Source organism: Saccopteryx bilineata, chromosome 11 (genome assembly GCF_036850765.1).
Source record: "Saccopteryx bilineata isolate mSacBil1 chromosome 11, mSacBil1_pri_phased_curated, whole genome shotgun sequence".
NCBI classification, from domain to species: Eukaryota; Metazoa; Chordata; class Mammalia; order Chiroptera; family Emballonuridae; genus Saccopteryx; species Saccopteryx bilineata.
In genome coordinates this window covers 45349717-45370586 of record NC_089500.1, presented here as the reverse complement: position 1 = coordinate 45370586, position 20870 = coordinate 45349717, and the positions used below count along the sequence as shown (strand labels likewise).

General features: G+C 38.5%; 1 protein-coding gene across 5 annotated transcripts in view; it reads left to right on the top strand.

Moving 5' to 3' along the window:
- RBBP8 (RB binding protein 8, endonuclease) overlaps window positions 1–12539 on the top strand; it is a 118643-nt gene extending 106104 nt beyond the window's left edge. For all 5 annotated transcript variants that reach the window (XM_066246872.1, XM_066246874.1, XM_066246875.1 and 2 more), the window contains 4 exons: window positions 2922–2991; window positions 7409–7505; window positions 11027–11168; window positions 12441–12539. In XM_066246872.1, coding sequence (XP_066102969.1) covers window positions 2922–2991; window positions 7409–7505; window positions 11027–11168; window positions 12441–12538 — 407 coding nt within the window. In that variant the 3' untranslated portion in view covers window position 12539. The remainder of the gene's footprint in view (window positions 1–2921; window positions 2992–7408; window positions 7506–11026; window positions 11169–12440) is intronic.
- The last annotated feature ends 8331 nt before the right edge of the window (window positions 12540–20870 follow it).

The following is a 20870-nucleotide window of genomic DNA, read 5'->3' as shown; positions in this document are numbered from 1 at the left end:
ATTATCATCCCAAATCTGCACCTCTTGTTTGACTTCTCAAATGAATCTCAGTCCTGCATTTCTTGGTATTGCTACTTTGGTGTCTCTTCAGCACCTTAAATTTAATGCATCTAAGCCAAATTCCATTTGTTTCCTGCCAAGAGACCTTTCAGACATTTTTATTTTTCCCAGTCACCCAGGCGTATAATTGAGAACTTACTGGTCATTCATTTCATTTTCTTGAACCTTATTATCAAAACGTTCTACAAAGTCTTCTCTCACAGGAAGGAGCAAGTTTGGGGGAGGATATCAAAAGCTGAGTCCTAGACATGTTAAACTAGACATTGAAATGCAGGTGTTAAGTAGGCAGTTGGTGTTTGTTGAGTTTGGACAAAAGAATTCAGAATAAAGAAATGATTTGGAGGCAGGAGATCAACAGCAAGTAGGTGGTGCTTAAAGCCGTGAAACTGAATGAGGTCATCAAAGTATTGAATATAAGTAGAAAAGAGAAGCATTCTGAATTCTGACTTCTAAGGTATGGCAACTTTAAAAAGTCAGAGAAACGAAGAAGAACCAGCAAAGGAGACTGAGAAGGAGCTACAGCCTGTGGAGTAGGAGGGAAGCGAGGGAGTGTGTGGTTCTGGGGCCAGATGAGAAAGATGCATCTGTGTACTTCGTACTTCCGGCCTCATCCTCTGTCTTTTGAACTCCAGATTGGAATCCAACTACCTTTGACATAAACACCTTGAACTTAATGTATTCAAATTAGAAATCTTTATTTTTCTGCCCAAATTCGATCCCACCCCCTCCCCTCACTTTTCTGGTTCTTATTAAACCTCATTACCTAGGAGGAAACTTTCAGGTGTGATATAAATGTACTTCATCTTGATTTGGGTACCAGTTACAGTGGGATATACATTTGTCAAAAGTTATAGTACATTAAGCTGACCTGTGGTGTTGTTGCACTGGATAGAGCATCAACCTGGAATGCTAAGGTTGCCGGTTCGGAACCCTGGACTTGCCCAGTTGGGGCACATATAAGAAGCTTCCCATTTTTACACACACACACACACACACACACACACACCGCCTTTCTCTCTCTCCCTTCTAAGATCAATAAAAAGGGGAAAAAAAGAACTTCAATTTTTTTTTTCCATTTTTCCTAAGCTGGAAACGGGGCAGGCAGTCAGACAGACTCCCGCATGCACCTGACCGGGATCCACCCGGCATGCCCACCAGGGGGCGATGCTCTGCCCATCTTGGGCATCGCTATGTTGCATCCAGAGCCATTCTAGCGCCTGAGGCAGAGGCCACAGAGCCATCCTCAGCGCCCAGGCCATCTTTGCTCCAATGGAGCCTCGGCTGCGGGAGGGGAAGAGAGAGACAGAGAGGAAGGAGAGGGGGAGGGGTGGAGAAGCAGATGGGCACTTCTCCTGTGTGCCCTGGCCGGGAATTGAACCCAGGACTCCTACACGCCAGGCCGACGCTCTACCACTGAGCCAACCAGCCAGGGCAAGAACTTCAAATTTATAGTGCACTTAAAAATCACTGTATTTTATGTCAGTTATACCTCAGTAAAGTAGATTCTTTTAAAAGTCTTCAGTGGGTTCCTTTTGCCCTTAAAAATAACATTCAAACTCCTTTTGGCCTCCAAGGCCCCTTGTGATCTGACACCTACCCATCTCTCCAGCCTTATATCCAGCATCCCCCTTTATTCACTAAATCTCAACCACACTGGATTTATAACTTACAGTTTTTATAACTTACACTTTTCTATATCAGGACCTTTGCATAGAACATTCCCACTCCTGCCTCTTCTCATGGCTGTTTTCTTGTTGCTCATCAGTTACCACCTCACATGTTCTTCCTCACATAAGCCTTAGCTAGTCTGTTTCCCTCACTGCCTATAAACTCTAGAGGACAAGAAACGAGTCTCTCTTGTTCTACACTTTCTGCCCAGAACTTAGCACAATGCCTAGTAAATTTTGATTATTTGAACAGATGATAGCATTGGCTCTTTGAGTCTAGACAACTTGGGATTCAGGTCCATGAGCTCTAGTTCTTGTTTTCTAGTTCTTACTCAATTTTCTGATAAAAAAATTTTAATCTATTTCCTAGTTCTAACCTACTTTAAAGACATCATAAAAATTAACAGGACTAATAAATGAAACATATTAAAATGTGTCTTATTGTTGTTTGGTGTCAATGATAACCAGTAGTTCTTTTAAAGTCTAAAATATTTTTATAAAAGACTATCTGTAGAGACTTATTTTGGTTCTCTTTTTAGAGTTTTATGTATGGTTTTTAGTTTTTATTTTATTATTATTATTTTTTTGTATTTTTCTGAAGTTGGAAATGGGGAGGCAGTCAGACAGACTCCCACATGCGCCTGACTGGGATCCACCTGGCATGCCCACTAGGGGGCGATGCTCTGCCCATCCGGGGCATCGCTCTGCTGCAACCAGAGCCATTCTAGCACCTGAGGCAGAGGCCATAGAGCCATCCTCAGCGCCCAGGCCAACCCTGCTCCAATGGAGCCTTGGCTGCGGGAGGGGAAGAGAGAGAGAGGAAGGAGAGGGGGAAAGGTGGAGAAGCAGATAGACGGTTCTCCTGTGTGCCCTGGCCGGGAATCGAACCTGGGACTCCTGCACACCAGGCTGACGCTCTACCACTGAGCAAACTGGCCAGGGCCTTATGGTTTTTAAATCTAAAATACTTTTATAGATATCATTTTTATCTCTTCAGTAGTAATTTTTAGGTGAGATAATTAGCACTTTGCTCATTCTGCAGATGAAAAAGAAAGGGAAAAATTAGTTATAAAAAATGTAAATGGTTGCCCAGAGGTCTAGAGTATGTTCTGGTACATGTCCTGTTTTCCCCCAAAACTAATTATTTCTCAATAATTCTGCATTCATTTTGTGGTATGCTTCTTCTGTTTATAGTTCATGGTGATAAACAAGATAAAGTCACACAGAAAGCATTTGTGGAGCCATATTTTAAAGATTATGAAAGGTAAGTGGTCTTGATAAATATCAGCAATGTGACGGAAAGTTAAACAGAGCTTTCTTTGTCAGAACGTCTCTGAACTATTAAAATTGCTACTTTGGTTAAAGTGCAATGTTTCATTTACTTTATTACTCTAACAAAACTGGAACTCAAGCTTTACAAAATTTATAAATAAGGAAATATTTATCACCACTACCCTTTTTTTTGAACAATGGTGATAGTTACTTTCTCTCCTTTATTTAACAAGTATTTTTATTCTATTTTATTGTCAAGTATATTTGAACTTTGATAATTTTTTAAATTTTAAATTATATACTGTACCTTTTTTTTTTTTTGTATTTTTCTAAAGTGAGAAGCAGGGAGGTAGGGAGACAGACTCCCACATGCACCTGACCGGGATCCACCCAGCATGCCCACTAGGGGGTGATGCTCTGCCCATCTGGGGCTTTGCTCCGTTGTAACCGGAACCATTCTAGCACCTGAGTTGGAGGCCATGGAGCCATCCTCAGCGCCCAGGCCAACTTTGCTCCCATGGAACCTTGGCTGCTGGAGGGGAAGAAAGAGAGAGAGAGAAAGGAGAGGGGACGGGTAGAGAAGCAGATGGGCGCTTCTCCTGTGTGCCCTGGCCAGGGATTGAACCCAGGACTTCCACACGCTAGGACAATGCTCTACCCCAGAGCTAGCTGGCCAGGGCTGTATACTGTAACTTTTATGTAGTATAAGACTTTAGGTCACAAGCCTTGTGTTGTGTTTCAGAATTCATTTGTAAGGATTTTTAAACCTTCGAAGTAAGTTGATTTTGAACCATAATGCTACATTCTGCTCAATTATGTAACTTTCAGTTATGATCCACTCATTCAAAAGATGAATTAAGAAATAGTAACTCATTTCAAAATTTTTTGTGCTTTCCCCTTTAAGTTATAATGTTGACAAATTGATTCACTCAGTAAGCAAAGTTATTCCTTACAGTTTTATTTCTGTGAAGAATTTCAGAAATCTGATAGACCAAGAGAGATCTTTTTTTTTTTTTTTTCATTTTTCCGAAGCTGGAAACGGGAGGCAGTCAGACAGACTCCCGCATGCACCCGACTGGGATCCACCCGGCATGCCCACCAGGGGGCGATGCTCTGCCCCTCTGGGGCGTCGCTTTGTCGCATCCAGAGCCATTCTAGCACCTGAGGCAGAGGCCACAGAGCCATCCTCAGTGCCCGGGCCATCCTCGCTCCAATGGAGCCTTGGCTGCAGGAGGGGAAGAGAGAGACAGAGAGGAAGGAGAGGGGGAGGGGTGGAGAAGCAGATGGGCACTTCTCCTGTGTGCCCTGGCCGGGAATCGAACCCAGGACTCCTGCATGCCAGGCCAACGCTCTACTGCTGAGCCAACCGGCCAGGGCCGAGAGATTTTTATTGATGCTTATAAGACTAATAGATAAAAGCTCTCATTTTGTGGTTAAATAATTGTTTTCTTTATTTACCAGTTTTCAGTAGTATCCTAGCATATCAAGCGTGTGACTAGGGAGTTTTTTTTGTTTTAAGTTTATCATTACGAACCCTGGATTTATATATATTTGATGTTTCAATCCATTGCAGTTATTATCCTTATTGGTATTGAAATTGTCCCATCTTTGCCCAGTGAAAGCCTCTTTGAATGGACACTGCCCTAGTCATCTTTCCTAGCTCTCTTGCTTCTGCTGTGACAGATGTCCCTTGTACACTTCCTGCTGTAGGCCTAGAATCTATCCTTTCTCCTGGAGCCCCCGTTTTCTTTTTGTTTCTGTTTGTTTTTAGTGAGAAATGGTATTTAGGCCACAGTCTAGCCACTAGGGTTGCTCATTGCAGCTGCTAATCATTATTTCTAGACCATTTAGGTAGACAGAGTTAAAAACAAAGTTTTTGTTTCATTTTATTTTTTAAAATGAACCACACTTGTTTATACTGATAGTTCCAATTCAAGTTCAGGACTATAGGATTTATACATAACTTCCTGTGTCACATCTGTACCTTCTTTCCACCTGAAAATTCCACTTGGTGCCACCAGCATTATTCCTCATTTAACTTTATTCTGCAATGCATACACAAAAAAATCTCAGAATGATACAGACTGTCACTACTAGCATGGTTTAGGAAAATGGGTTAAGACTTTTTGCGTCCTTTTGTTTTTAAGATATGTCCTATCAGAAATGTACAGTCAAATCACTGTGTTTTAAAGTCACTACGGATTATTTTCTGTGTAGTTATGTCACCAACTCAGTACCCAGGCTTGTTTTATTTTGCTTTTTGTTTTTTTAGGAAGTATTTTATATTTAATTTTCTAAAAATTTGGTAAATTATGTACATGGTTTCAGAGGCTATAAAACAAGGTATATTCAAATAAGTCTAACTTCTTATCTGTTAGCTCCATTTGCTTAAAATTTATGGCTTTTTATCTATTTTAAAAAATGAAGCCAAATTTTTATCTATAAATATATATATATACTGCATATATACAATACCTATGTATCTATTTATACTGTGTGTACATATTTGTATATATCTCAGTATTGATATTGGTAGCCACACTCTCTCTTCCCTTAGACAGATAGATGGTAGAATGCTGTATGTGCTTTTCTCATTTAAATCACTCATCTTAGTATATAGTGCTTTCCTCTTTTTTTTTTAAGTTTCATTAACAGTTAATTGGCTGTACCATAGTTTATTCCCTAGCAGTGGGCATTTGGGTTGCTCATAGTTCTGCTAGCATGCATAGTGCTGCAATGAATAACTTTGTGTATTTTCTTTCAAATATACCTGTGGATCAGGGGTCTCAAACTCGCGGCCCACCCACCAATTTTGTGCGGCCGCAGACTGGCCCGCAGATTAATCCACGAAATTTGATTAGTCTGCGGGCCGCACAAAATTGGTGGGCGGGCCGCATGGCCGCGAGTTTGAGACCCCTGCTGTGGATCTTTGGGGTAGATTCCTAATAGTAAGATTGCAGAGTAAAGACTCCGTTTAAAATGTTTCATCTTAGAGCTTCACTAACTTTTTAAAAAATATGTGAGTAGTTTTATTCTGCAACCATTAGATATCTGGAGATATAGGAAGTGGATGAAAGTGTAGGCATGGTAACGGTTTCAGAGTTCATGTGGTTCTTCTCCCAACAGAGAATACCAGCAGACCCTGGGAAGGTGGCTTGTGCTGTGTCAGGGACAAGAATTTTAGTAACCTTGTAGGTGATGCTTTGAGGTCTACTAAAGATGCCACTTTACTAGTTGACGCACTGCTATGTTATAAGACACATAGAAACAATAGGTTGTATTCAGAAGAAAGAATATGGCCAAATTGCATCCTATATAAGCTTAAGATTCTGTAACTATTTGAAAGAAAACATAGTTAGGGCAATATTTTTGATCTACCCTTTATTGATCCTCCTCTTTAAATTCACAGATTACTCTAGAGTTGAGAGTTCTTGGGTTTAGGCATAAAAGGGTCTGTAACTTCATGTTACAGAAATAGAACAATTAAAGATTTTTTTGAATGAAAGTGCTTGCCAACTAGCAGGGCCTGTGACCAAAATATCACAAAGTAGTGTATGTGTTACCAGCAAGTGATTTTTTAAAAATCAGATTTCAGGAATCGGACTGTTGAAACTCATTGGAAATGTTTCTGTCTATCCATCTGTGTCATCATATAACTTTTTATTTACCTATCTTGTCAGTATGGACTTTCCTATGTTGGGCTTTTTAAAGCAGGGTACACATATATTAATAAAAAAAAAAGTTCTGTGCTCCCTGATGGTTTTTCTTCCCACCGTACTCCATACCTCTTTAATCACATATCAGTGGCCTTAACCCTTCCTGGGTTTCCATAGGACACGATCCATTAAGGACAAATAAGAATGATCATTTTGCCTAATATTATGAAGAATTTAGGGTGGTTAGAAGCAACATAACAAATGTTTAGGGAAAATAGCAAATGACATAAAAATATTGATAGATGAATCTGTTCTTTGGCAGGGAGCAGGTTAGCACTGCATATGGGTTCTTAGTACTGGGAAGTTGAGTTAACAGGCAGTATTCTCTTTCTTGGTTATGTTATAGAATACCAATTCCTGGGTTTGTATTCCTTTTCAATTAGACTACTTTAGATTTTATCTCCTAATCAAATTACTATTTCAGCCAGTCAGAGGCAAAAATAGGAAGTAATACTTATCTTTTTCAGAAGAAAATATTCATAAGAATACCTTACATACAGTAGGCACCTAATAATATTTAATGGAGAAATATTTGTTTTTCTAACATATGGAATATACACTTCAAATAAAGTGAATGAATGTTTTGGGATTATTTCTTCCCCGATCTCTCACCTTTGTTAATTTAAAACCTGAACCAAAGAGCTTTGTAATAACAAATGGATTAATTATAAACCTAATTCATTTTTCCCACAGAGAGACTGATTTACAAAAATTTCCTCATATTGAGGTGGTTCGGAAAAAGGAAGAGAGAAGAAAATTGCTTGGACACACATGTAAGGAATGTGAAATTGTAAGTACTACTATAATACTGTCCAGTTGAGTTTTTTTATAGAATAGCTTTATAGATCATGAATACATGATTTAAAAATTACAGATACAAATTATATTTATATCTATACAACTGCCTACGTTAAGCCAGGAATAACAGTGAATAAATAAAGAGTATACTGGCTGGGACACGAGAAATATAAGTAGATGAAAATGAAGTTTTCTCTTAGATTTTTATTAGTGACCCTGTAGTCTAAACATTTTTCTTTTCTATATTTGTATATCTTTTTATTTTTTCCCCTTGAGTTATGTTACAACAAAGACATATATATATAAGCCTTTATATATATATTTACCTTTATATATATATATATATATAAAAAGACACAAGCACACACACACATATATATACACATACACACACACACATGCACACTCTTTGAGGCAAATTTTAATATTTTAATAGGTAACTTTATAAAATTTATTACTCATACCAGCACTCTCTCAAAATGAGATATACTCATAATTGGTTTTCTTTTTTCTTAAATAATGAGTACAACCATAAACTCTAATTTTTTTTCCAGGTATTTTCCTTTCTAAACAATACATAATGAATAGATTCTACTTGATCCTTGGAACATAATTATATTTTTCTTTTGCACATTGGCTGTCTTGGATAATATAATTGTAATATGTAGATAGTCCTAATCATTCTGTTACTAAATAGTGCCAGGCAGGTTCTGTTTTCTTGAAACATGCCATTTTTATTTCTTCCCTGTTATCATTAGCTATCAGATATCAGCTTCTAGGAATTTACTTTCTTTTTTAAATTCCTTCTTTAACAACTATGCAGTAGAGAATTTAATAACCAAGCACATTAAAGTTATGTATCAGTAGATTGCAGAACAGGTAAGCATTTGGTGAGAAATATGTTCTCATACACTAACTGTGGAAACTTAATTTGTCAGTTAGTTTATTTGTTTTAAGTGAGATGAGGAGAGATAGTGAGACAGACTCCCACATGTGCCCTGACTGGGATCCTCCTGGCAACCCCCATCTGAGGCCGATGCTTGAATCAACTGAGCTATCCTCAGTGCCCGGGGCCAACGCTGGAACTCGAGCCACTGGCTGCAAGAGGGGAGGAGAGAGAGAAGGGGGAGAGGGAGGGGAAGATAAGCAGATGGTCACTTCTCATGTGTGCCCTGACCAGGGATCAAACCCAAGACATCCACATGCCAGGCTGACGTTCTCTCCACTGAGCAAAGCACCAGGGCTAACTATGGGAATTTAAATTGGCATCACTATTTTGGAAAGCAGTTTGGCAATACAAGCTAATAAAATTCTTATATCATGAGTTTTTACACAAATTGACTGTGTCATGATTTCTTAACTAAGGTACATAATCTATACTAAGTAAAACCTCCAGTTTTTAGTTATAACCATTACTCTTGACAATCGGGAACTAATATTACCAGTTAGAAAAATATCTCCTTTGCTAGAAGCACTGTTAATTGCTTTTCTTCTTTCAGGAATAATTTCCTGTGCTGTCTGTTATCTAATATCTGGAAAACATTATTTCATAATTTTATTTTATTTTTTAAGTTCTACCTCCAATTCCCAAACCTCACCTCTGAGTTTTGTACATGATCATCTTTCTACTTGTTTAAAACAAAAATCTTATAGTTTTCCTCTGTTCTTTCTTTGATATCTCAATAATTGATCTATCAGCAAATCCCACTGATTGTGTCTTCAAAAACTATTCTATTTCCAGTTCCTTATTATCTCTACCACTAACCCCCAGACCAAGGCATCATGTCTTGTCTGAACTATTGAAATAGCTTCTAAGTACCTTCCTTGTGTGTGTGTGTGTGTGTGTGTGTGTGTGTGTGTGTGTGTGTGTGTTTTATCAATAAATTTTTTTTTTTTTTACAGAGACAGAGTGAGAGTCAGAGAGAGGGATAGATAGGGACAGACAGACAGGAACGAGAGGGAGAGAGATGAGAAGCATCAATCATCAGTTTTTTGTTGTGACACTTTAGTTGTTCATTGATTGCTTTCTCATATGTGCCCTGACTGTGGGGCTACAGCAGACCGAGTAACCCCTTTCTCGAGCCAGCAACCTTGGGTCCAAGCTGGTGAGCTTTGCTCAAACCAGATGAGCTCGTGCTCAAGCTGGCGACCTCGGGGTCTCGAACTTGGGTCTTCCGCATCCCAGTCCGATGCTCTATCCCCTGTGCCACCGCCTGGCCAGGCTCAATAAACTATTTTTTAGAACAGTTGTGGGTTCAGAGCAAAAGTGAGTAGTGAGTCCAGAGTTCCCATACACCCCACCCCCATTCTCCTTTTCATTCTTCTTTCTTCACAGTGTATTCTCACAGCAGGGCATGGACTTTTTTTCTAATGATCATTTTAGAATAAAAGTTAAATCATGCAACTCCTCTATTCAAAACCCTTAAATGCTCTTTCGTGTCACTAAAATAGAATTTAAAGTCCTTATGAAGGACAGCAGACTCTAGTACCCCACTTTTTCTCTAATGTCACCTCCTCTCACTCTCCCACTTGCTTACTGTGTTACAGCCACTCTGGCCTCTGTTGTTTCCAATATTTTGTAATTTGGGGTTAGTGTTTCTCTGACACTGATTGATAACCATGATTTTCTAAAGACATCTCATTCTGCTTCCCAGGCTAAGCTAACAAAGGCTTACATTTGTGGCAGTGAGAATGATGAAAAAGATACCCCAAAAAAAGTTGTTTCAGAGATACTCTTAAAAGCATTTAATTAAACTGCATAAAAGAAAAATGTGTGAAAACCCTTTACTTCAAACTTAAATTTTAGTCCGAAGTCTGCCACTTTTAATAGGTGATATCTTTGGTAAATTATCACTTTGATTTTTAATTTTCAGCTACAAATGGTATTAGCTGGACTATGTAATCCTGTAATCTGTTAAACTTTACAATGCTTTGGTTTTTTTTAATCCAGAGCTTGAAGACCTGTACAGTTTGTACATAAAGTTTTATCCTTGTTTACATGAAGTTGAGGTTCTTTATGATTGTAGTTGCAAAAAATTATATGCCTTTAATCCTAATTGAAAACTATAGAGATAGGAATATTACTTCAAAACATACATTACATCCAAATAACGATTGAGGAACTGCTCTTCATAGTGCAGGCCCCTGCGTTTCTGGTACTGGCCTGACAGAACCAGCTGTGTCACTGAGCACCAAGTACAGTTCAGCTGGCATTTTTTCCATTGTAGGACTTCATGGATGGAAGAGGTAGTACTGTTATTTACATTGTAATACAAGTACTGTTATTTACATTGTAATACAAGCTCCTTTCCTCATTTGTGAAGCAAACATTTCACAGAGCAACACTAATTACTCTTTGTAAGTAATTAATGCTACTATCATCAGGGAGTGTTAAGTTTCCTTAGTACGCCTAATACTTTAATAAATAGCTTCCTCAGCTTCAACTTTATAATCAGTAAGCATAACACTCCATTTATTTACCTATGTGAAAAACTTACCAATTTTTATTATTAGTATTATGCAGACATTCCAGCAGAAGAAAGAGAAAAAAAATTGGCTTCCTGTTCAAGACACCGATTCCGTTACATTCCACCCAGTACACCAGAGAATTTCTGGGAAGTTGGATTTCCGTCCACTCAGACTTGTATGGAAAGAGGTGAGAGAATAGATTATAACATTCTCAAATTAATTTTTAATACAGACATTCGTACCCAAGTCTAACTTTTTCTCCATGGTTCTCTTTACCTTGGGTAAGTTTTGTGACTTAAACACAAATTTCTAAAGAGGTTTACCTTCAACTCTTCAAGTAATTTCATTGGAATTAGGGCTGTTTATAATCACGTCAGCATAATTGTGTATACATTATCCTGATTGGTCATCTAGATTTCAGAAAGTAATTGCTCTTCCATGCTAGCATCAAAACATCTTTTAATAAAATAGTTCTACAGAATTTGTAAGCCAAGTTTTATCTTTTAAAGCAACTACTCTGAATTTTACATTTTAAAACCTCACTTATCCAGAATGCTGGTTCTTTTTAAACCATGTAAGAGTGAAAGGACCTTTGTTTGCTTGGAAAATTGTTGACATGTGCCACTGCCTCCTTCAGATATGGCACTTATATTTAATATAACATGAGAACGGATGTAACTTTAATGCTCCAGATATTTAGTGGTAAGATCGTTTTTCCAAAAGATGCGAAGTCTTTGACAGCCATCACTAACTATATTTCCACTTTCCCCATTAACAAGCGAGATTAAGTCCTCTCTGACATTATGTCTCTGCCTGGACATCATGTAGAAATAGTCCAGATAAGAGCCTGTGTTTGCACTGCTAATACGGCCTAGGATAGTCCTGCCCTGCAGACTACATTATTGTACACTTCTTACGAGAATTGAATAGTCTAAAGAGTATAGGGGCATGCCATCTAATGAAATAGCTACTACAAAAAGGGTTTTTGCCAAGCACCTAGAATTTACCGCAATAGTAACAAATTTGTGTTTAGCCATTGTTCTGAGTACAGTATATGGAAGGCAGATCGGGGAGGTGCTTGAGAGCTCTGGTTCTGGAGTCACAGACACTGAGCAAGGTCCCAGCTCTTCCACTTCCTGTCTCTGGGAACTTGAGCGATTTAACTTCCCTGGGTCTCCATTACTTCATCTGTGAGACAGTATGGTGAAAGCTACTTTAATGGAATGTGAGTGCTATCTGAAATAATGTAGATAGCACATTTGATAAATGTTTGCTGCTGCTGTTAGTATAAATGAGGAAACGATGCTAAATAGTGAAATCATTCAGCATCACTCAGCTAATAATCAGAAGATTCATGTTAACTTACAAGGCATTAAATAAGACTGATGTTTACTGGAAATGTGCTGAAAGAAATATATGTTGCAAATATAGTCTTCTAAATTTGTCATTTGTTTTTAAGGTTACATTAAGGAAGATCTTGATCCTTGTCCTCGTCCAAAAAGAAGGCAGCCGTACAATGCGATCTTTTCTCCAAAAGGCAAAGAGCAGAAGACCTAGATGTGGAAGCAAAAACATGATAGAGAACAGTTTTTTTCTTTCTAGTTATTTATAGCTAAAGTTGGTATTAAACATTGATTTTTTTAAATCTTCTGTAAACTGATTTATAAATCATTTTTCTATTGAAAATGTTTTTAAATGGCATGTACCCACCACATCGCTACTTAAAACATGGATAAGTTTTATATTGTTTTCTTGCTTTTGCACCTTTAAATAATAAGGTGCTTTCAGTTTGCACGCTAACTTAAGAGTTGTTTATTTACTTTATTTGGTATTACCAATTACAATTTTGAAAATATGATAGCTGTAGTCTGTGATTTGTTGCTTTTCAGATCTTTTTTTTTTTTTTTAAGTGAGAGGAGGGGAGATAATAAGACAGACTCCCATATGTGCCTCAACTGGGATCCATCCAGCAGCTCCTGTCTGGGGCCAGTGCTCAAATCAACCAAGTTATCCTCAGCAGCTGAGGTCAATGCTTGGACCAACCCAGCTATTCTTAACCCCCGGGGCCAACCCTCGAGCCAGTCAAGCCATTGGCTGCAAGAGGGAACAGGGAGGGGGAGAGAAGCAGATGAGTGCCTCTCCTGTGTGCCCTGACGGGATCAATCCCAGGACATCCACACGCTGGGCCAACGCTCTGTCCACTGAGCCAACCAACTAGGACCAGATCTTTTCTTTATACTCCATCTTCCCTTGGTTTTTACATTTAGTAGTGACTTTATGTTAATCATTACAAATTTTCATTCTCTCAATTAGTTGCTCTTCTGTAGGTCATTCCAATGTCTGACATTTTAAGTCTTAAAAAAAAAAAAAGGAGGCAAAATTTTAATAGTTCTTTTAAATTTCCAGCTTTTTTCTTTTGTTGACTTGAAATAAGTACTACTGTGTAGTATATTCCTTTGGAGGTGACCACAAATACCAACTTTTTTCTTTTTGCATATAGTTTAAATTAACATCGTCTTCTAGTCTGATGCTAATATTCAGCTTCTCACGTGGTTTCTTTTTATTATACTTTTTATTCTGATGCAGTTTTGAAGCTGAATTTATTGCATTCTCTGCCCATAAGTTCAAGTTCAGTTGTATTGTTTCTCTGGATAAACTATAATTTATAAACTTCCTATTGGGAACAAAATAGATTTCTCTATTTAGCAACTTTCTGCTCATCTTGGACAGACTGTCTGAACATTAAGATGACTGAGCACATGTGTTTAACAGTTTCTAGTGGTATTTTGTTTATCATTGTATTTCTTTAACCCATAGCTTGATAGTATTATATAAGCAGGGCCACATGAGACACTGAATGGACTGTCTCACAAAAATCTAAATAATCTTACAGGTGTACTTTTTACTTCTTAGAGTTCATCAAACTGTCTGCTTAGTTTTGTCTTCCTCACTGATCAAGGTTCTCACATGAGTAAGTCCCACCAGCTTGTGTTCTCACAGAGAGGACTGAAACGGAAGTCACATATACTGTGTCTGCTGTGTGGCAGATGCCCTGTGGGCATTGTTTAGCTCTGAATGTGATTCTGAATTTTTACAACCTTGTCACAGCTACTATTCAGCACTTTTCTTCCATTCCTGAATTGTTTATCTTTCCTACGTTTGATTTTTGTTCCTTGCTGGCATGACATGATCTCCCCCAAAATAACAGAAACCACTCACTGGTCACGCACTTGATGCCAGGAACCATAATATGCTTTTCAGAGTGATTTTTCTCTTTTAATCCTCAAAGAATCTTGTGGATTATATATCAGCTTCACATTAAGCTGCCAAAAAAATGGATCCAATATACAGATTAAACAACAAATGACTGGTTTTCTTTTCCTCACATGAGAAAGTCTGGAGGTCAGCAGCCCAAGGCTGGTGATGCAGCTCTGTGATGCCCCATGGACCCAGGTTTCTTCCAGCTTTCTGCTCTTTCGTGCTGTGTGTGTAGCCTTCATGCTGGGGCTGCAGAATCATTAGACCACCTCAAACATCATGCCCATGTTCTAGGCAGAAAGAAGGGAAGGGGGGGAAGGCATACATCATTTCATACATCATTTGTTTGGGTTCCTCTTTAAAAAGCTTTCCTGAAGGCTCCACCCCATAACTTTCTCTATTTCTCAATGGCCAGAATTGTCACTTGACTACATCCAATAACTAAGTGATGAAATTACAGCCTAATATTGCCTCATTCCTGAACCAAATCTTGTATCTACTATATAGATGCTTCTGAAGGCTGCATCTGAGAGGTACCTGGACTTGAGTAGGGCACCAGGGCTGTGCAGTTGGAGTTCCAGTGGATTCTATTTTTTTTTTTTTAGATTTTATTCATTTTAGAGAGAACAGAAAGAGACAGACAGACAGAGAGAAGGGGGCAGGAGCAGAAAGCATCAACTCCCATATGTGCCTTAACCAGCCAAGCCCAGGGTTTCGAACCGGCGACCTCAGCATTCCCGGTCAACGCTTTACACACTGCACCACTGCAGGTCAGGCCAGATTTTGCTATTTTAAAAGCAGCCTAAGCAGACATAGCAAGAGACTGTCTTATGTGATAGCTTGACAGCACTCCAACCCTTTATAACTAGCATTTTCATTTTATCTTTAGTCACCCTTGTGTAAGATTGGGTAAACTGAGAACTTCCTTTTCTAAAAAAATATTTTTTATTTTAGAGAGAAGGGGGAAAGAGAGAGAGAGAAACATTGATTTGCTTTTCCACTTATTTATGCATTCATTGGTTGATTCTTGTATGTGCTGACAGGGGATCAAGCCTGCAAACTTGGCTATCATACCAACACTAACCAGCTGAGCTGCCCAACCAGGATCCTCTCTCCCTTTTTATCTGTTACTGACTCGCTCTACCGGTAAGAGAAGTCATGAAATACTTTTTAAAAACACTTGACTCAGAAGAATGCATGTAAATACAGAACTGTGGTGTATGACATATTGTGGACTTTCAAAACTTTTGACAAAGATAACACTGGGGAACAAACTTTTTGTTGCATCCACAAAAACACTTGTTCTCACCTAACTCGAGTGTGCTGATCTCAAATCTGACATTAGTTTTTCTCTGTAAGCTACAGTTTTTTTGCAATTCAAGATTTTAGATTCTCATCTTATTGTAAAATTCTCAACATTTAGTTTAACATAATGAAGTAGAATGTCTTCTTCGGCATCATCTTTGTGAAAATATTTAATGCAGTAAATACACTAATACACTAAAAGATATGATTGCATCAGAATTTGTCTACAATTTAGAAATAGAACATATTAAAACACTTATTTTAAGTCATAAAATTTGCGTAAAACTTATTTAAATTCTATTCAGGCAGAAATTAGCATTTGTAGCTCTTGTATTTGTGTACTTGTTGAGGACAATCTCGTTTGATGCTCCAGCAGTAGTCTGCTCATCACTAACAGCTCCAAGATTTTCAGGAATCTTATCAAGGTGACTGTTCAGGAAGTGAATCTTAATGCTCATGTTACATCCACTGTCACGGAAAGCCAAAAGCATCCTTTGAACCAGAAGTTCATAGTTTTCTGCTTTTTTGTTGCCAAGGAAGTTCTTTGTACCTGCCACAAAAGACTGCCATGCTGCTTTCTCCTCCTTATTCATCTTCCTGGGAAATTCTTTGTCATGTATGACAGTTCAAATTTGAGGTCCATCGAATACACCTGCTTTTATCTTCTCGAAAGACAAGCAGGAAAAGCAGAAATAATATGTTGAAAGCATTCAGTTTCTCTATTCAAAGCCTGAACAAACTGCTTCAGTAAGCCAAGTTTGATGTGAAGTGGGGGAAAAATGATCCTGTCTTGATTAACTACAGGTTCATTCACAGTATTTTGCATCCCTACTTCCAGAGCTTCACGTTTCGGCCACTCCTTCTGTGTCCAGTGTTTTTCCCGAGCTTGGCTGTCCCACAAACAGAAAGCAAGGATACTTTGTGAAACCTCTCTGTTGTCCTAGCAGGAAATTTACCATTTTAAGATCCACACAAATGATCCAGTTATGCTCCTCATACTTCAGAAAGTCAAGGACAATTTTTATCTTATTATACTTGCAGATGAGTTGAATAACCAAATGGAACTGCATAAACATTACCATTGTGTAGAACACATTCCAGACTCCATTTAGAGCTGTCAAGAAATAGCCGCCATTCTGTTGGACTGTAAGTGGTAACACCTAGCTGGCTGAGAAGACTGATATGACAGTAAACAAAGTGTTTGTCTTTGGAAAAAAGTCCACAAAAATTTGTTCACACTTCCTGAAATGGGATACTTTAGCTGACCGGTGAAGTACATTCTTTTCTTGAAACCTGGAGGCTAATAACTCAGCTGCTTTCTTTGTACCAAATCTCTTACTAAGTCATTCAATTGGGGTTGGCTAAACTGCTGAGAGGTTCATGACTGCTTGGCATCAGAAGAAGACCCTTCAGATTCTACAACCATTTCCTCATGCATCTTATCAAAATACACTTGATCACCATGTTCACTTTCTTCGTCCTTAAAAGAAATCAAACCATTGAAAACTGGAACCGGGAGTGTCTCAGAGTATGGGATAGGTTGTATTGCTGAAGGAATATTAGGATATGAGATCATATGCCGTTTTTTCTTGCTGAGGCCCTTTGTATGGATCAGACAGAAATAACAGTCACTGCTGTGGTCCTTAGGTTCACGCCAAACCACAGGAATACCAAAAGGCATTCCTTTGTGTTTTTCTTTTGTCCAATCACAGAGCATTTCCTCACAATTATAACACACAATACGAGGAGCCCAATTCTTGTCTTGATTGCCAAGGGGGACTTGAAAATAGGCAATATATGCACGTGTCACAAATGATAAAATATTGCGCCTTTGACCTTGAAGTGTGTAATAGCCACATATATAACAGAAGGTGTCAGGACTATTCTTACATTTACGCCTACTCGAAGAAGCCATGATTCAATCTTAAAATAACAGAGTTTTTCTTATCAGATAATTTTTTTACATTTAAAAACAACTACAATTATGTAAAAGTGATGTTTGTAAAACATTAATTGCCTTGTGGTTATGTTCAATCCAAGAGTTGTTGCCCTTTAATTCCAATTTAAAAACCAATGCATGCCACTAACTAACAAAAAAATTAAAATTGCGTAAAAACTAGAGCAAGCACCCCAAAAAAAGATTTCAGATTTGGAATCAGTGGTGAAGAAACATAGAAACAGTTCTAAAACCTCATACAACAGAAAATGAAAAAAAAAATTTGTTCCCCAGTGTAGTGTATGTAAAAGGGCTTTACTCATTTGGAAAGCATTATACATGACACAGTATTATCACACAGCAAATATCATTCACAGATTATATATAGAAATATATAGTTTCAGGTTGCCTGTGAGCATTTTAAATTTGAAGACCTCTGATTTAAACCTTGAACTCTGTGTCAGCACTTAAATTTAAGTAATACTTCTTGCCTGACCTGTGGTGGCGCAGTGGATAAAGTGTTGACCTGGAAATGCTGAGGTTGCCGGTTCGAAACCCTGGGCTTGCCTGGTCAAGGCACATATGGGAGTTGATGCTTCCAGCTTCTCCCCACCTTCTCTCTCTCTGTCTCTCTCTCCTCTCTCTCTCCCTCTCTGTCTCTCTCCATTTCTCTCTCCTCTCTAAAATGAATAAGTAAAAATTTAAAAAAAAAGATTTATTCTAATTAATATTTCTTGCCTTTAAGCAAGTATTTTGATTAAACCATTTGAAACCTAAGATTGTCAAAGGCAACAGTTGAATGAATTAACCATGGGTGCCCTAATGCAGTGGTCCCCAACCTTTTTTGGGCCACGGACCGGTTTAATGTCAGAAAATATTTTCACAGACCAGCCTTTAGGGTGGGGCGGATAAATGGATCACGTGACTGAGACAAGCGTCAAGAGTGAGTCTTAGATGTAACAGAGGGAATCTGGTCATTTTTTAAAAATAAAACATCATTCAGACTTAAATATAAATAAAACGGAAATAATGTAAGTTATTTATTCTTCCTCTGTGGACCAGTACCAAATGGCCCATGGACTGGTATCGGTCTACGGCCCAGGGGTTGGGGACCACTGCCCTAATGTACGTAGAAGACATAATGTGCTCCATCAAGAGCAGAATGAAGCAGAAGTATTTCCTAACATCTTTCATGTAGCGAAACATTTTCCTAAACAAAGCCCTGTTGGAAAGGCTGCGTCAGGAGTCTTAATGTGTCAGTAACTCAGTTTAAACCACATCTAGCATGTGCATAAAAAAATGCATGGAGGATGATCTTATCTAAAAGAAATAATTGAATGCCTGCAAAGATTACTCCCAGGTGCTCTTTATTTATTCACTTTTTTTTTTTTTTTTTTTTTAGAGAGGAGAGGGAGAGACAAGAGAGGAGAGACAGAGAGAGAGAAGGGGGGGAGCTGGAAGCATCAACTCCCATATGTGCCTTGACCAGGCAAGCCCAGGGTTTCGAACCGGCGACCTCAGCATTTCCAGGTCTACGCTTTATCCACTGCGCCACCACAGGTCAGGCCAACCCAGGTGCTCTTTAATTCATAATTCAGTTACCAAAACAGAGTGTTACATAAACCAAATACTGATACATTTATTTAACGAATATTTATCAAGCACTTTACAAATTTCCTTCAAAGGAGTAAGCTTTTAAAGAAACACGCCTAAGAATCTTATTTTATTATCCCTGACATCTTAACGAGCATGAATTTCATTTTGAAAAATGCCACTTTAGAAATAAGCACTTGAAATATATCTCAAATTTTACCATCCAGCTGTCTGTTTTTAACAATTCTAGCAGTCTGAGATACCTCAGAATGTTTCTGTTTGCTGAGTTGATGCTGTTAGAATGGTTCCTCATAAAACTGAAGCGACCTATGCTGGAGCATGCATTTAGGCAAACAGGTGTGTGCTATCACCAGCAGAGGCCAGCAGAGAGCTGTTTTTGGAGAAGACTTGGGATTTGCAAAGGAACATTTCTAGAATAAATAGATGATTTGGGAACCTTTGGTATGGTAATGAAAGCTTATTGGGCAAAAAGCAAGCTTTAGACATCGCTCTCCTTGGAATGAAACAAATGACAGGCAATAATTCATGGTGCTGAGGAAAAAATTATCAGCAAGCATTGCATACATATGCTAGACATTTAGGGATGAGGTATATGAGATCCTGTTATTACCCGGTGGGAGACCAGACTTAATCATTAAAAACGAAAGAAGATCGACCCAAAGCACAGAGGTTGCCAGTTTGATCCTCGGTCCGGGTATATACAGTAACAGGCTGATGTTCCATGTCTCTGTCTTCCCCACTCCCTCTCTCTAAAATCAATAAAACATTTTTTTTAAAAAGGATGCCTAAGAGGTTAAAGAAGCTTACACTGAGAACCAAGGAATATTAAGGATAATTAGAACCTGCACTGTGCCTTAGGAGGAGTTAACCTGGGGAAGTAGAAAGGAAGAAACAGTGCAGTCTAAGTTGGGACGCTAACCTGATTATGAAAATGTTAAAATACCAAAAGACAAAAAGAGCCTTAGAGATTATTTGGTTCTAGGCTCTCACTTTATAATGAAGAACCAGAAAGTGAAAGAGAATTAGTGACTTGCAAGGTCCCAGTGGGCTGGAACTCATCTGGAACCTGAGTCGGGAGCCTTTTCCCCTTCCTGTATCCCAGGAAGCAACCACACACGGGTATGTGTTAGTAAGAGGAAGGAAACTTGTGTCTTAAAGGCAACGCTAAAGAATTTAGACTTGAGGCTTTAGGCCTTCAAACCATTAGTAGCGGTTTCCTTTATTCAAATCTTACACAGAACCCTCTAACAGCATCAACTCAGCAAACAAATATTCTGAGGTATCTCAGACTGCTAGAATTGTTAAAAACAGACAGCTGGATGGTAAACAATAATGTTTTAAAGGCATAAGTTTATTTCAAGCATTCGAATTTATCACCTTATTAATTCAGTAAGAGTGGATAAGTACAAAATTGTGAGATGAGTTATGGATGGAAGGTTACATCGTCCTCAGCATCCATGACATCACAGACATGTTTGCTGCAAATTCTAGGCATCAGTGCTTTTTTTAAAGTTCCTTGGATGATTCAAGTGTGCAGCTGAGTTGAGAACCACTGCCCTAAATCAGGGGAAGACTTGTTAAGCCACAGATTGCTGGGCGTTAGCTCAAAGTCGGCAAGGCCCAAAATTTACAGCCAAAGGATGCTAATGCTGCTGGTACAAGGACCACAAGTACCTTATCATAAAAATCACCCAGATGCTTGATAAATAGAGATTCTCAGGCTCCTCCTATAGGATTTTGACTCAGGTATATTACCAGCATTTATACTTTTAAAAA